This window comes from Alexandromys fortis, unplaced genomic scaffold, assembly GCF_014885135.2.
Source record: "Alexandromys fortis isolate MF-2015 unplaced genomic scaffold, M_Fortis_MF-2015_v1.1 scaffold_10, whole genome shotgun sequence".
NCBI classification, from domain to species: Eukaryota; Metazoa; Chordata; class Mammalia; order Rodentia; family Cricetidae; genus Alexandromys; species Alexandromys fortis.
The window spans coordinates 13,325,263-13,339,496 of NW_026067895.1; the positions used below are offsets into that span (position 1 = coordinate 13,325,263).

The 14,234-nt window shown below is 44.7% G+C and overlaps 1 protein-coding gene across 1 annotated transcript in view; it reads left to right on the forward strand.

The window, feature by feature from the left end:
* Slc1a1 (solute carrier family 1 member 1) overlaps positions 1-14,234 on the forward strand; it is a 64,893-nt gene that overhangs the window by 43,339 nt on the left and 7,320 nt on the right. Inside the window, exons 3-10 of the mRNA XM_050159033.1 lie at positions 4,512-4,604; positions 5,697-5,811; positions 7,192-7,234; positions 8,592-8,687; positions 10,049-10,233; positions 11,231-11,338; positions 13,224-13,346; positions 13,904-14,098. Of these exons, the coding sequence (XP_050014990.1) occupies positions 4,512-4,604; positions 5,697-5,811; positions 7,192-7,234; positions 8,592-8,687; positions 10,049-10,233; positions 11,231-11,338; positions 13,224-13,346; positions 13,904-14,098 (958 nt within the window). The remainder of the gene's footprint in view (positions 1-4,511; positions 4,605-5,696; positions 5,812-7,191; positions 7,235-8,591; positions 8,688-10,048; positions 10,234-11,230; positions 11,339-13,223; positions 13,347-13,903; positions 14,099-14,234) is intronic.

Genomic DNA, 14,234 nt, shown 5'->3' on the forward strand with positions numbered 1-14,234 from the left:
AGGTGATTATCCCACTGGCCCTGCGCCAACATCCCTGCTCACTCCTCAGAGCCTCCTCCTGTGGTAAATAAAGAGCCAGCAGGTGCCATGAATGTCGAAGGACAACCCTGAGCTCTCTCCCTGTTTCCAGGCCACAGCCCCGCCTCAAAACTGCCCCAGGTTATGAATGGCGATCTTGCTCTAGGCATTTTCCATCTGATTCCATCATGTCTGTCCTGGTCTCCTCTGCCTGGTGACACCTCGTGCTCCTGAGAGGACCCTGCTCCAGGACTTCATGAAGTATCTCATTATGAATTAGTATGGAGAACTTTCTAACGTGCCACGGATCTAGCTGGCCTCTCTAAACAATAATCCATAAATAAACTTCATGGAAGTGGGAATTATAAAATAAATGTCTCAACTCTGAGGAAGTGGGGGCACAGTAATGAAAAAAAAAGTCGAGGAACCAAGCAGTGGTGGCACCTGCCTTTAATCTCAGCACTCGGGAGGTAGAAGTAAGTAGATCTCTGTAAGTTCAAAGCCAGCCTGGGCTACAGAGCAAGTTCCAGGACAACCAGGGCTACACAGAGAAACCCTAAATTGAAACACAAAGAAACAAGCAAATAACTTGAGGGACACTGTGTGTAGGAGCTTTCTGAGGAGACTGCCTGCTTCGCTCTGCTCAGCTGACACAGTGGACTTATAGTAGGTAGGGGATAACCTATAAAACTGTGACTCTTCCTGTCACGTGGAAAGCCTGGAGTACAGACATTCAGAGTACTTTACTTACCACACTGATGATCTAGTGAAGAATAAGGCTCGGGAGTGGAAGTAGCAGGGGACCGCATGCAAGAGAATGCACCTTACTGTGTAATCCTCTCTCCTGCCTCTGTGATGAGAAGGTGGACAGGGTTCAAGGAGTTTCCTTGATAGCGTTGAGTCTAAGTGTGTTCCTTTGACACAGTTGAGTGCCCACTTCATGCTGAACAGTCTGGAAAGGTGTGGAGACTGTGCTGTGTTGTCCATATGGTCACTTATGGCTATTTGAATAGAGATTCATTTCAATTAAGTAAAATTATAATTCGGTGCTTCAGTCTCTTAGACACCTGGCAAATGCTCTCTAGCCCTATGTAGCTTGAGGCTACTTTAGTGGATGATGTAAACACAGTTTCTACAGCACAGGAAGGCCTGCTGGGCAGGGCTGCTTTGGAGTTCCCTGGCACACGGAGGAAGTTGATATGTCGTGCATGGTGCATGAGAATGTGGTCTTTGGGGTCAAACCTGCATTGAGAGCCTGGCTCCACTGCCTGCTTTCCCAGCTTGGTGGCATGCTGCAAAGCCCATCTGAGCCTAAGATTTATCCTCTCTAAAAATGGGCTAATAATGCCTACCTCACTGAATTAAAATAGGATTAAAGGATATCTGTGATCAATGTGCAGTCATGGCTCAAGACAATGTCGGTTGCCATCAGCAGCATCTTCCACAGATATGGGGTATTTATATTATCCAGACAGGTGTTTCATAATCACTGAATTCTGTCTTTGTCTCTGTAATAGTTTTGAGGATATAGCTGTATTCCCTATTATCCTTCTCTGTAGTAGTCATCAACACCCTCCCACCATGGTACATTGTAAGTCTTCCAAAAGCCCAGGCTTGGGGGCTGTGGTACCCTCTCATTTTTATGAATACAATGGGATAGAGAGTAGATAATATAGAGAAGTATGATTGTTGATTTTAGGAAAATTTTTGTTTGGCTGGGAAACATGAATGACCAAGGCAGATGGGGAAAAAATGGGAACAAAGCTCTTCCTAAGGGTGAGCCCGAGACAGGCACTGCAACTACTCAGATATGTTGATTTAAGATATTTCCACCAAGAATCCTGTTTTTAGAAGCCTTTTGTTGCCAGCTGAGTCCTTAAGTTGAGGCTGAGGCACTGAATTCATGGTGGTGAGAGGTATTTCATTTCCTGAGAAGAAGAAACAGAGAGAAAGGGGGAGGAACCAGAGATGAACTTGCTCCACGTGGGGCTCTCTGTAAACACCATGGCCAGCAGAGTGTCGCTTCCAGGGAGTGTCCATCCAGGGAGAGTCGGTCCAGGGAGAGTAGGTCCAGGGAGAGTAGGTTTAGGGGGTGTCAGTCCAGGGAGTATCAGTCTAGGGAGAATTGGTTCCAGGGAGAGTAGGTCCAGGGAGTGTCAGTTCCAGGGGCTAAGAAGGAAATTTGGCTCAGTATGACTCAGTGGCTGATTCTACTTCAAACATGGAGAGTCTGAATCAGAGTTATTTATTTTAGGTATATTTAAGCACAGCACAATTTGGGGGGAAATTTTCCTGGTAATAATTAACTCAATCCCTTGGACACAACAAGTCTTAAGGCATGACTATATCAAAACTCTTGTAAAGTACATGTGACATCTTCCATAACGACAAGCTCATTCATTTTTGAACTGTGACCTTCAGCTCTCTTGAGTGTTTTGGTTGTTTCTACTATTGCAACTGCTACTTTTGAATGCCTTATTGTCAGGAAAATAAGTTCTCCTCAGCACACCAAACTATTTTTTCCCCACCAAAAAAAAGAAAGAAAGAAAGAAAGAAAGAGAAAGAAAGGAAGGAAGAAAGAAAGAAAGAGAAAGGAAGAGAAAGAAAGAAAGAAAGAAAGAAAGAAAGAAAGAAAGAAAGAAAGAAAGAAAGAAAGAAAAGGCTAGATTCCAGTCTTGTCCTGGAAGTTGGTAAATGGACGCTTAATATCTTGGGTGAGTACTGAAGGCCAGAGACCTTCTCTCCAAATACTACCTTCTAGACAGGCAGTCCACGGGTCAAAGAACGGTGTTTAGGATGAGAAGTGACTTGTTCTGTCATGTTCCAACAGCAATGACATCCTCCTAGAGTTCTCCTGTCCTTCAGACATGCACCAGGAGCTATGAGGATGGCAGTCCTCCAGTCACTTCAGAAGATGGACAGGATTTTATGGTGTGAGGAATGCCCCTGGCAGCCACCCATGCATGCTGCTAGCCCTTCAGCTCCGATGGCTTCCCTTTGCTGTTGTCTAGTGACAACCTCTTCCCTTCCCCCTGCTGCCCTGAACTCCAGGCTTTGCACACAGTGGTGGGGCATCTCAGGTCAAAATGAAAAATCATTCTCTATGGTGACACTTTGGCTTAAAATAGGATTCTCAGCTTGGAAATCAGGCCATGTAGAATTTGAAATCTCTAAACGACAGCCTGCTGCAAAGTTTCTCAAGCTGTCCCATCTCTCTCCCAGAAACTCAGAGAACATCAGTCAACTCGACTTGTACAAGCATCCCTGGGGAAAATGCTTCTAGCAGAGACAGATGCCTCGTGCCTGTAACACAGCCATCCCTTCAGACAAACCTCTCAGGCCTAGGCAACATTCAGTCATTTATTGGTAGCTAAGACTAGTTGAAAGTAGACCTAACAATGTGGCCATCATGTCTCTTGAAATTATTCATGTCCTTCCAGCCTTATATTTTTGAGGTATCTCATAGTGACAAACATGTATAATACATTTGTTCACCTAGGAATAATTTTGGAGTCATGAAAAGAGCTGGGACATATGCTAGGGTAGATAATGAAATTACCATGGTTTATGATTGTATTAGGTTCAGAGACAATCCGAAGATCCAACAACAAGGGACCAAACAGCACATTATAACTCAGCCATGTGTCAAGACAATTGTGTATGAATTAAAATTACCTTTAGGGTATGTTTGTGACAGTGAAGACTAATACTTTTTTTAAAAAAAAAGATTTATTTATTTATTATGTACACAGTGTTCAACCTCCATGTATGCCTGAAGGCCAGAAGGCACCAGATCTCATTACAGATGGTTGTGAGCCACCATGTGGTTGCTGGGAATTGAAGTCAGGACCTCTGGAAGAGCAGTCAGTACTCTTAACCTCTGAGCCATCTCTCCAGCCCCCAGGACTAATACTTTTATGTTAACTATAAAATTATCTATGTTTACAAAACTGAGAAGAAAATTTAGTAGAATGATAACTATGGTTGGTGAGATGAAGTGTGTTTGTGGGCAGGGGTGATTAATAGCTATTACTTTAATAATTATAGGCCGATATTATCTTCTTAGTTGATCCTTCTGACAGAAAAGACAGAGAGACCAGTGGAACTGTGATTTGCCTGGTGTCAGTTACAATAAGATCATTAACTTGGTTCAAGATAAATGGTTCCTCAATACTGAATTTCAGCGGGAGCTTATCTCTGCTATTGAGTGATATTACATATGTGTTCTGACAGTGTCTGTATGTTGCCTACAGAAGGGGTCTTCTATTTTATAACCAACCCCAAGAAAACCAGAGGCCATGGCCATGGAAGTGGGCAGTGTGGAGAATCTGTCACCCCCCCCCCCGGCTTCCACTCCTGAATTCTTCATTTGCAATCTTAAAATGTTTGCTATGTCTTATAAACTGTGAGGTGCACACCATTGCTCTACTGAGGCCCTAGTGCTGGAAATCCACCATTTAGCTGTAGCGTGACCTTTCTCCTTCTCCCTCTAGGTGTCGCTGCCCTGGATTCCAACGTATCTGGAAAGATTGGTCTGCGTGCTGTTGTGTATTACTTCTGCACCACCCTCATTGCTGTGATTCTCGGTGATGCTTCTTTCTGACTCCCTCTTCCTCCTGTGTGTAGTAAAAGGAGCAGCGGGCTGCGTCCCCACCACCCAGCTAGTTTATACCCGAAATAACCACACCAAACTGTATTAATTAAATTACTGCCAGGCCCATTATCTCTAACCCCTTATTGGCTAACTCTCACATATTGATCTAACCCATTTCTAATAATCTGTATTGCCACTTGACTGTAGCTTACCAGCATGAGTCTAACCAGCGTCTGTCTCGGAGAGGAGAGCCATGGCATCTGCCATACTGGCTTCTTCCTCCCAGCATTCTGTTCTGTCTACTCCGCCTAAGTTCTGCCCTATCAAAAGGCCTAGGCAATTTATTTGACCAATGAAAACAGCACATAGAAAGAAGACCCTCCTACACCACCTATGTATTTGTAACTTTGTGTTCAAAGTAATTTGGCTTCTTAAAGTGCACATTTTAGCCAGAAATCAATATTGTACAAAATTATCCCGGGCTGTTGCTGCCTTCAAGTCTGCATAACACCTTTTCTGTAAACAAAGTGTACTGCAGACAGAATTTTGACTGTGGTTCTTGGTATCAAAGTCTCTGATAAAAACAGAGAGGAAGTGACATTTCTGTCCTCTGTCAGTATCACTGGGGAGAAAGAAGTAAGGCTAAGAGTCTATATAATTTTAGGCCAGATAATTAACCTGGAGTTAATTATCATTACTAGAAGTAATAGAACATTACTAGAAGACCGTTCCGGAAAGGTTGCCATGTATCTGCAGGTAGAAATAACAGAAAGACATCAAACAAATGGTGTGCCTTTGCTTCAAAGCCTTCTGTGGCTGATATCATAGACTGGAGAACAGAAGGAAGACTGGAGCTAGTGTATCCAAAAGCAGCTCAAGAAGACTTCTTTTCTGCATGCACTCACTGGCTTCTGGGGTGGGGGAGTGGTAATTAGGGCTTAGCATTTCCTTGGGAACTTGGGTCCCTCCGTGTCACAGTATTGCCTTGACCACCACCATGTCGCCTGGTTCTCTAAAGGCTGCCCCAGGATACCAGCTGCCCTGGAAGGTTTTAATTCTGTGTGAATACTGTCCTTGGCTATAGGTATCGTGCTGGTTGTGAGCATCAAGCCTGGTGTCACTCAAAAAGTGAGTGAAATCGACAGGACGGGCGAAAGCGCTGAAGTCAGCACAGTGGATGCCATGTTGGACCTGATCAGGTGAGTCTTGCCAGATGGGTGATTTCCTCGGCGGGTCGTCTGTAGAGTTGCACAAGGCCCTATGAGTGATTGACTGCTCTGATGTCTTAACATTTTTAGGTGTATATTAAATGGTGCACATGTGTGGAGGTCAGAAGACAACATCAATGGTTGACCCTCTCTCTCTGCCTTATTTGAGTGAGGGTCTTTTTGTTGGCTTCTGTGTTGTACATGCTGGGACAGCTAGCCCTTGAACTTCTGCAGATTCCCCTGTACCTGCCTCCATTTTTACCGTATAAGCACTGAGATTATAAATATGTACTACCGTGCCAAGCTTTACATGAGTTCTGGGGATTTGAACTCAGATCCTTATGCTCACGCAGCAAGTACTTTACCCACTAAACCATCCCCCAATTCAATATTTTAACATTTTTCATAATTTTAAATTAATATGCTTCTTTGTTTTTCTGTAAATTTCTACTTGCCAAGCATGGTTCAGAAAGCAATGGATAGAACGGGCCTCTGTCTGAGGACTTAGCATGGACAGATATGCAGGAAATATCCTTGTTACATAAAGATGCTGTGAAGAACTGGATGGTCAGTTCTGGGGGTTACTTGGAGAAAACTTGTGGTTTTAATTGCACAGAGAAACTCTCTTTTCTAAAATGGTCAGTGCCACAAACAAACTAATGAATTGAAAGTACCAGCTCAAGCAGAACAAATGTAGAAGTTACAGAATATGTCCATGTTGAGCAGTTTGACGATGTAGGATCATGATTGTCTCTACTTGTGACCATTTACTGTAATTTCATATGATTTCTGCTGAATTTGCTAACTTATAAATCCATTGTTAGAATCACCAGGTTCTGTTCATAGAGTGGAACAGCCAAATCCTGAGAAATTGCCAAGAAAGCCAAGTACTTAAGTCCTTAGTTTTCTCTTTATGTTTCAATTGTCCAACCATGCCTAACTCATCTGAGAAAATAGTCACTTGGATTTCCTGAGTCTCCAAGGCATGAAACATAGCTGTTTATAGGATCCATACAGGTTTTTTCACACCCGTATTTCATTGGTTTATGTATTTAATTCAGTAACTATGACAGAATTTGCAACTGGCAAATACAACAGATTGTTATAAAAAATGGAAAGATACTGAAAATCAAACAGCTGCCTTAGCTCTGTATCCATCTACCTGTACAGCATTTCCCCAAGAACAGCAAGGGTGTCACTTAAAGAATCTGTTAAGTGGTGGTTGGCTAGGAGACACTCAGCAAGGGGGCACCCTGCAAAGCAGAGCCCAGAAGAGAAACCGGATTATCCAGCCTATGCTGTTGACGTACAGTTCAACGACCAAAAATATCTGTTTCCCTGATGTAATCGTGTTCTCCGTGTCTCCAACAGGAACATGTTCCCTGAGAACCTGGTTCAAGCCTGTTTTCAGCAGGTAACACCCATGGGTTTGTTTTTGAGTTACCCCTCTGTCCCCATGACCCACTGGGACTTCATTTTCTCCAACGACACAAGAAATGAAATTAGCCCATCAAAATTTGGGAGCAGAAAGCTCACCTGTGGATGGTGGGATTTTAGGTGATTCCTGTCTTTGGGACCATGTCAAATACATGTTGTGATTGACAGCTCTCTTCTCGTGTATGCTCTTCCCCTCACAGAGAAAAGCAAGCGTTTGCTGACATGGTCTATTTTACTTGTCTGTATTTTGGAAAGCCATGTTATACTTGTAAAGAACTTGGTCTTCCTGCAGATGCAGGGCAATGGACAGAATAGCTGTCCATCACTTCCTTTCCATCCTTGGCATGATGACCATCGGTGTCTAACCCACACCATGGTGGCCAGTCCACCCAGAACTGGGACTTTTTCTGAACATCATTAGGTGCCTGTTGCTGGAGTTCTGCAGCAAAGTCATGGTGTTTGAGATTTTTTTTTTTCTCATGAATATTTACCACTGTCTTCACCCCACTGAAAATCCCTTTCTGTTTATCTGGGCTCCTTAAAGACAGCTGAGTCGATCACAAACTGCTGTATTCATTTACATAAATTACATGAACAGAGACCTCTATGTATACCAACAAAAGTGGCGATTGCATTGCAATCCTGCAGTCCCCGTCAGGAACAGAACCACCTCTGTTTAAGGGGTGCCTTTGCAGCTCAGCTCCAGTGGTTCTTTGGAGGGTTTGGAGTTGGCAGAGATTCTGCCTGGGGGACAATTCTTCTTAGCAGCATAATTGTCGTAGCTTTTTCACAGGCCACCATGATTGAAGCCTCACAGAACCAAAACAGGGCTGGCTGAAGGGAGAAATTCGACAGGAATCTCACCGACAGCACAGCCCTGGAGGAACTGTTGACTTGGACACAACTACCCAGTTACACCTTTCTCGGAACTTATTAGTCACCACGACTATTTCTTATCAAAGTGCTAAGGTTATTTTTCCAGATTAAAGATGATCAGTTTATAAAAAACAAAAATGATTGACAGGACTCTCCCTGTCTGTGAAAGTCCCTACAGATAAAACCTGCTTCCTTTTTCTTTTCACATTCCCCTATCATAAAAGGGGGAGAACATTCTGGTATTATTGGGATTTAGGTTTTCAGATCCCATTTTTAGTCCCAGTGCCTCCTGGGAAGGATCATCAAAACCTAGACGCAGCAGATGTACCATCAGTAGAACCCTTAGGTGACAGATATTTGGCCAAAATAACATCCCTGTGACATAGCCCCAATTGAATGCTTTTTAAAAGAACAAAGTCGTTTTACTTTGTGTGCACTTGCTTTTCTCCAACATGCAGTACAAAACCACACGTGAAGAAGTGAAGCCTGTCAGTGATCCTGGGGGGAACGCGACAGAGGTGTCTGTTACCACCGCCATGACAACAATATCTAAGGTACCATCTGCCGCCCTACCCTTCCCCGGCATGCATGTACCAGTCTTGAGTGGCAGGAGAGAAAAGGTGTTGAGTTTTTTTTTTTTTTTTTTTTTAAGAATTCAGTTTTATTACGCAGAGAATCCACGTTTCTGAGTTTTTCTCTTCTCCTAATGTATCTGTAGCCCTGGAACATTTTGCAGTCCCCAAGAGTGGCGCAAAACTGCGTTACCCACAGTACCTGAGTTCGAACTGAGGTTGGATGAGGCTACTCTATCTTGTCATTTTGGTTTTCATTTAATACACAAACATCCACGTTGGTATATGTCTTATCCCACTTTTATTTACCTAGCATGCATTTTCCTGGTGATTTCGTGGTCTGTTTATTTATTTTACTTTGTCCTGTATTACACTGAGGATCTCTTTCACTCTTTATCATGGTGGTTAGGCATACTGGGGATTGAACCTAGGGTCTCCTGCGTGCCAAACATTCTGCCCTTGTGCTAGTTCCCCAGGGTGCATGCTTTTCCTCCTGCCTTTGCACAGTAACAGCTGTAATTTTTGGTATTCATATACTTCTCCGGCACTTTGCTCAGTCACCGCCATTAACTTCTCTGTTCTGTCCTCCGTAAGAACCCCACCTACTCTCATGCGAATTTGCTATGGCTGTGCGGTTAAGATACCAACACCATCTCAGTGTTGGCTCAGGTTTCTCACAGCTCATCCTGTGTCTCCAGCGACATTTTAAGACCTTGCACTGTAGCCTGTGCCGTTGGAACACTCTAGCGGCACCATAAACATTTGTTCTGTCGTGAATAAGAAATGACAGGTACCCTGGTGGCTCATCAGCACAATTCTTTATAGTCCTGCTCTGCCCCACACAGATTATGTTGTCTGTTAGTAAACCGCATGCTATCTTTTGCTCAGAATAAAGAAGTGATTCATAGCATCAGACGTCTGGCTAGTTTTTATGTCTTTAAAATCCCACCTGTCACCTCAGACTGAAGGCAGTGATGAATGTCCCTCAGCTTCGTTCTCAGGAAGGAGCAGATGGTATAACGTCCTCCAAATGTTCATGCTGGTAAACACCGTGTAGTTCTTGCATTATTAATTTCTTCCTTTTAAAAAGAAGTCTCCAAATGTAGTTGGTGGTTAGCCCTGGAAAATGCCCTGATCATAAAATTCATAAAAATCCACAACATTCAGCGCTGGAATTTTTCAAAAGACATGTTCACAGATGGGTTTGTTAAAAAAGAAAGAAACAACGACCCCATAAAATTCAGTGGCGGGGACGGAGTGCTTCACGTGTAGGCTTCCCCCGTTGTCATTATACCTCTGGTTCCCAGAATGCTTCAGTGGATTCTCATTGTTTTGATCCACAGAACCAGACAAAGGAATACAAAATCGTGGGCCAGTACTCAGATGGCATCAATGTCCTCGGCTTGATTATCTTTTGCCTCGTCTTCGGACTTGTCATTGGAAAGATGGGAGAAAGGGGGCAGATTCTGGTGGATTTCTTCAACGCGTTGAATGACGCGACCATGAAAATCGTCCAGATCATCATGTGGTGAGCAGCGCCGACTGACTCGGGTTTGCTTCCCCTGATAATACCTTCTCAGAGTTGGGAGGAAGAGGCTTCCCTTCCTCAGCCAGCCCTTGCTAGAGAAGGCAGACATTTAAGATCAAGATTGGCGTCTTAGCTAATTTCACACCTCCCTCGGGAATTGTCAGGCCCAAAGTCTGTCAGCCATTGTCTCTTCCCTCAGAGGCCTGGAGCTACCCAGTATTCCTGTTGGAAGGGATCTGAGAAAGTTCTTGGGGTGTATGAAAACAAGGTGCTTTTCTTTTTAGGCCCTGTGCAGAAATGAAATTCAAAATATCACAAGTGTGCTAGCTTGGGTATCACCCCATCGGTACAAGAAAACTGTCTTCCAGCATCCAGTGACACCACCTGTCTGTCCTGTCTCTGAGATGCCCCAAAGTTCAGCTTTCCTGGGCCACTGTTCCCTGTCCTAGCTTGTGTGGCATTGGTTCAGCATTTTATAATCCAAATAATAGAAAGTGAAAGTAAAATATCTGGTGATAACAGCCAAGGAAGTCACTTAATCCCACTGAAATCTCAGCTTCCTTTCCTGTTAGATAAAGAGAGTAAAACCTACCCCAGGGCTAGGGGAATAATGCCAGTAAAAAGCTTCCCAGGCATAAGACCTAGCTAGATAGAGCTCCACACGGAGCCATTGTGGTCACACCACTACTGCTGCTATTGCCTCTACTGATGACACCTGAGAAGCAAGAAGATCATAGCTGGGGAGATTTCGCTCATATGCAATGAGCAAATATGATCGTCAATAGGGTACACTTTCTGACCGGCTGCCCTTCATTGGGGGTGGAGCACGCAGACACTGGGGACAGCAGTGCATGCTGGGTTTGAAGCTGAACGCTTGGCTTCCTCTTGTCAGCTTCCCAGTGGCGTGAGCATGCGCACTGTCTTCTTCCCTCCCCAGCAACCTGTCCGAGAAACGCTCCGAAGACTCAGTTGTGTCTTTCTTGTGCTTGCTTTCTAGTTACATGCCCATTGGCATTTTGTTCCTAATTGCTGGGAAGATCATTGAAGTTGAAGACTGGGAAATATTCCGCAAGTTGGGCCTTTACATGGCCACTGTCCTGAGTGGGTACGTCCGACTGAAGAGAAGAAACAGAATTCCCTGCAGATGCACCGGGGCTGCTGTAGAAAGGCCAGGGTGTAGCTGGTTAGATGGCTTTTCTCGCATGTGCAGGGGAGAAAGATGGGGTTTGGAGCTAAGAGAGCATCAAGGTTGCCCTTTAACAGCTGTACCGTAGGTGGATCGTGCTGTGCTAATTGCCAGCTCCTGGCAGAACAGCCTGGACCAGACTTTGCCATTGTCTCTGTTGGTTGGGTTTAAAACAAGAGAACTCATTTGTAGGCTCTTGGGGCTGGCTCCTATTTTCTCCTTCCTTTAGAATGTAAACTAATCAAGCAGGAAAGAATGCCTCCCACATACCCCAAGGCTGAAAGAAATTAGAAGGACCTAAATAAATTCCATCATGAGCGTGTAGGACTGGTTTTGGTTCTGATGTTCTTGCTGGGCCCGGTAGCTACTTCTGTGATTTGTGTCGCCAGGGTTATCAGGCTGTTTAGTAAGTGTTTGAGACCTTTCAGAAGCCATCAAACAAATAGGAAGGTGACAGGGTTGAGTCCCTTACCTATTTCTCACAACGCAGCTGTCGGCTCCTTCAGAAGAGGTATCATAGGTTATGAATGGTGCCACTAAACACCCTGCCAGGGACAGAATGGTCCTGCCTACTGAGACATGTGGAGCAAGAGAATGAGCAACTGACATTGCTTTGCTTTCCATGGGCTAAAACCCCCAGCCCGAGCCATCAGCTTCCCTCTCAGACCCTGGCTACACTGCCTAGTTCCCACAACACAGTATTAGTTGGTAACCCAGTGTGCCGGAAACACAGCTTTTCAACCGGACAGCAGCAGCCTGGTCCTACCGTGGGAAGGGTCAGAGTTGAACTGCTAGACCACAGAGATCAGAGAGGTGGGGCTTCTACCTTCTACAGCCCTGCACGGGAGCTGCTGAGACAGACAATACCACGGGGTGGGATGCGCAGTGATGTGGCCGAGGTCTGGGATAATAAGTCCTTTCATAACGGGGTTCTGTTGAGTTCTCATCTCTTGCTCTATTTATGTTTCTAACAGACAACTAAACGTTATAGCTAAGATCTCATGATTCTCCGGACTAAGAGGACTCTCTCGTCAGACCCTCAGGGTTCCTGTTTGTAGGAATCACTGCTTATGATTCGATCTTGTCTAACCGAACTGCCAGCTTGCCACTTGCATGTTCACACCATCTGCTGGCGGGTCTTGTTTAGTCAGCCCCGTTTAACCTGTAGATTCTTATGTGAGGCACTTTGGGAAGGCAGGAATAGCAAAGAAATGAGGGCCAGACCTAAAGTATAAGTTTCTCTTTATTGCAACTCTGACTTCCCTCTTAGATAGTAGACACCATTCCCGAGCCTAGTCCAGAGCACAGGATGGGGTGGGCTGTGATGAGCTATAATGAGGTAGCAAGGTTGGGGACAAATGTGACCTTGAAGGGAGGATCAGCTCAGCCAGGGAAGGTGTGGAAAGGAGGGACAATTACCTGAGATTTAAAGGGGGCTTAAAAATTCCATAGGGGAGAAACAGAGAAAGAAGGAAGATTGAATTCTGTGGAAGGCAGCAGAGAGGAACATCATTGCACACCGAGCAGGAATTGTTGATTACAGAGATGGAGATGATTTGATCCTCGGTGAACTTGGAAATCTGTTCAGCTATATGATTCACTGACAACTGTGACAAGGGGTCTCATTTGCTGATCAAGCCTTGACATCCCCAGCTGTGGAATGGGGCCATGGTTTCGCGGTCAGCATCCCCATCTCGTTGGGTCTTTATGAAAGTTTTAAAGATGTCATCATTTTAAAATCTGATTGAAAACCGGGCTCAAGTCTGAGGAAGTGGCACTAAGACTTTCTCCCTCTTGTCTGCAGGCTTGCAATCCATTGCATTGTAGTACTGCCTCTGATCTATTTCATAATCGTGCGGAAGAACCCTTTCCGATTTGCGCTGGGCATGGCACAGGCTCTCCTGACAGCTCTCATGATATCTTCCAGGTAACTAGAAGAGTGTCTTGGAGAAGCCTCCAGACGATGCTTCGTCAGCTTTTATCACTTGGTGAAGATGACTCCAGCTTCTGGTTTGGATAGACCCCTTTGAGAGATGGCGCCTGTATTCTCTGTCCATCTCCTTGAATGTATTTCTCCACCCCTTTGAATACTTCCTACACTCTTGCGGTGGCCTGATACCCAGGAAATATTCTAGTGTAACTAGAGGTAGTGATAGGCACAGCACCTTCCGATTCCTGGACTGGCCAAAAGTACCAGCATAAAGGCTGGTGAGGACCTGGGTTCAAGTCCCAATATCCACAGAGTGGCTCACAAATATCTGTAGCTCCAATTCCAGGAGTTTCAAGACCTTCTTCCGGCCTACAAGGGCACCAGACACAAAGACATGCATTTAGGCAAAACACCCATACACATAAAAATAAGAATAATTTTTTTTAATTACCAGCATGCTTTGGGGCTCTTGATTCACTTTTTAGGGATTCTTTTTGGGTGGAGACTGAGGTCTGGCATTCTTAGACCTAAATTCTTTTCCCTTGATCCCACAGTTCAGCAACCCTACCGGTTACTTTCCGCTGTGCAGAGGAGAAGAACCACGTGGACAAGAGGATCACAAGATTCGTGCTGCCTGTTGGTGCCACCATCAACATGGACGGCACTGCACTCTATGAAGCCGTGGCGGCTGTGTTCATTGCACAGCTGAATGGCTTGGACTTGAGCGTTGGGCAAATCATCACCATCAGGTGAGGCATGGTCTGACTCTGGCTTGCATCATTGCTACTTGGACTGCCTCAAGTAAACATGCTCCGGGAAGACAAAGCAAGAAGAACCCAAGATGGGGTGTTCTATTGGTTTATAAGTTTCATCTTGAAGACAAGG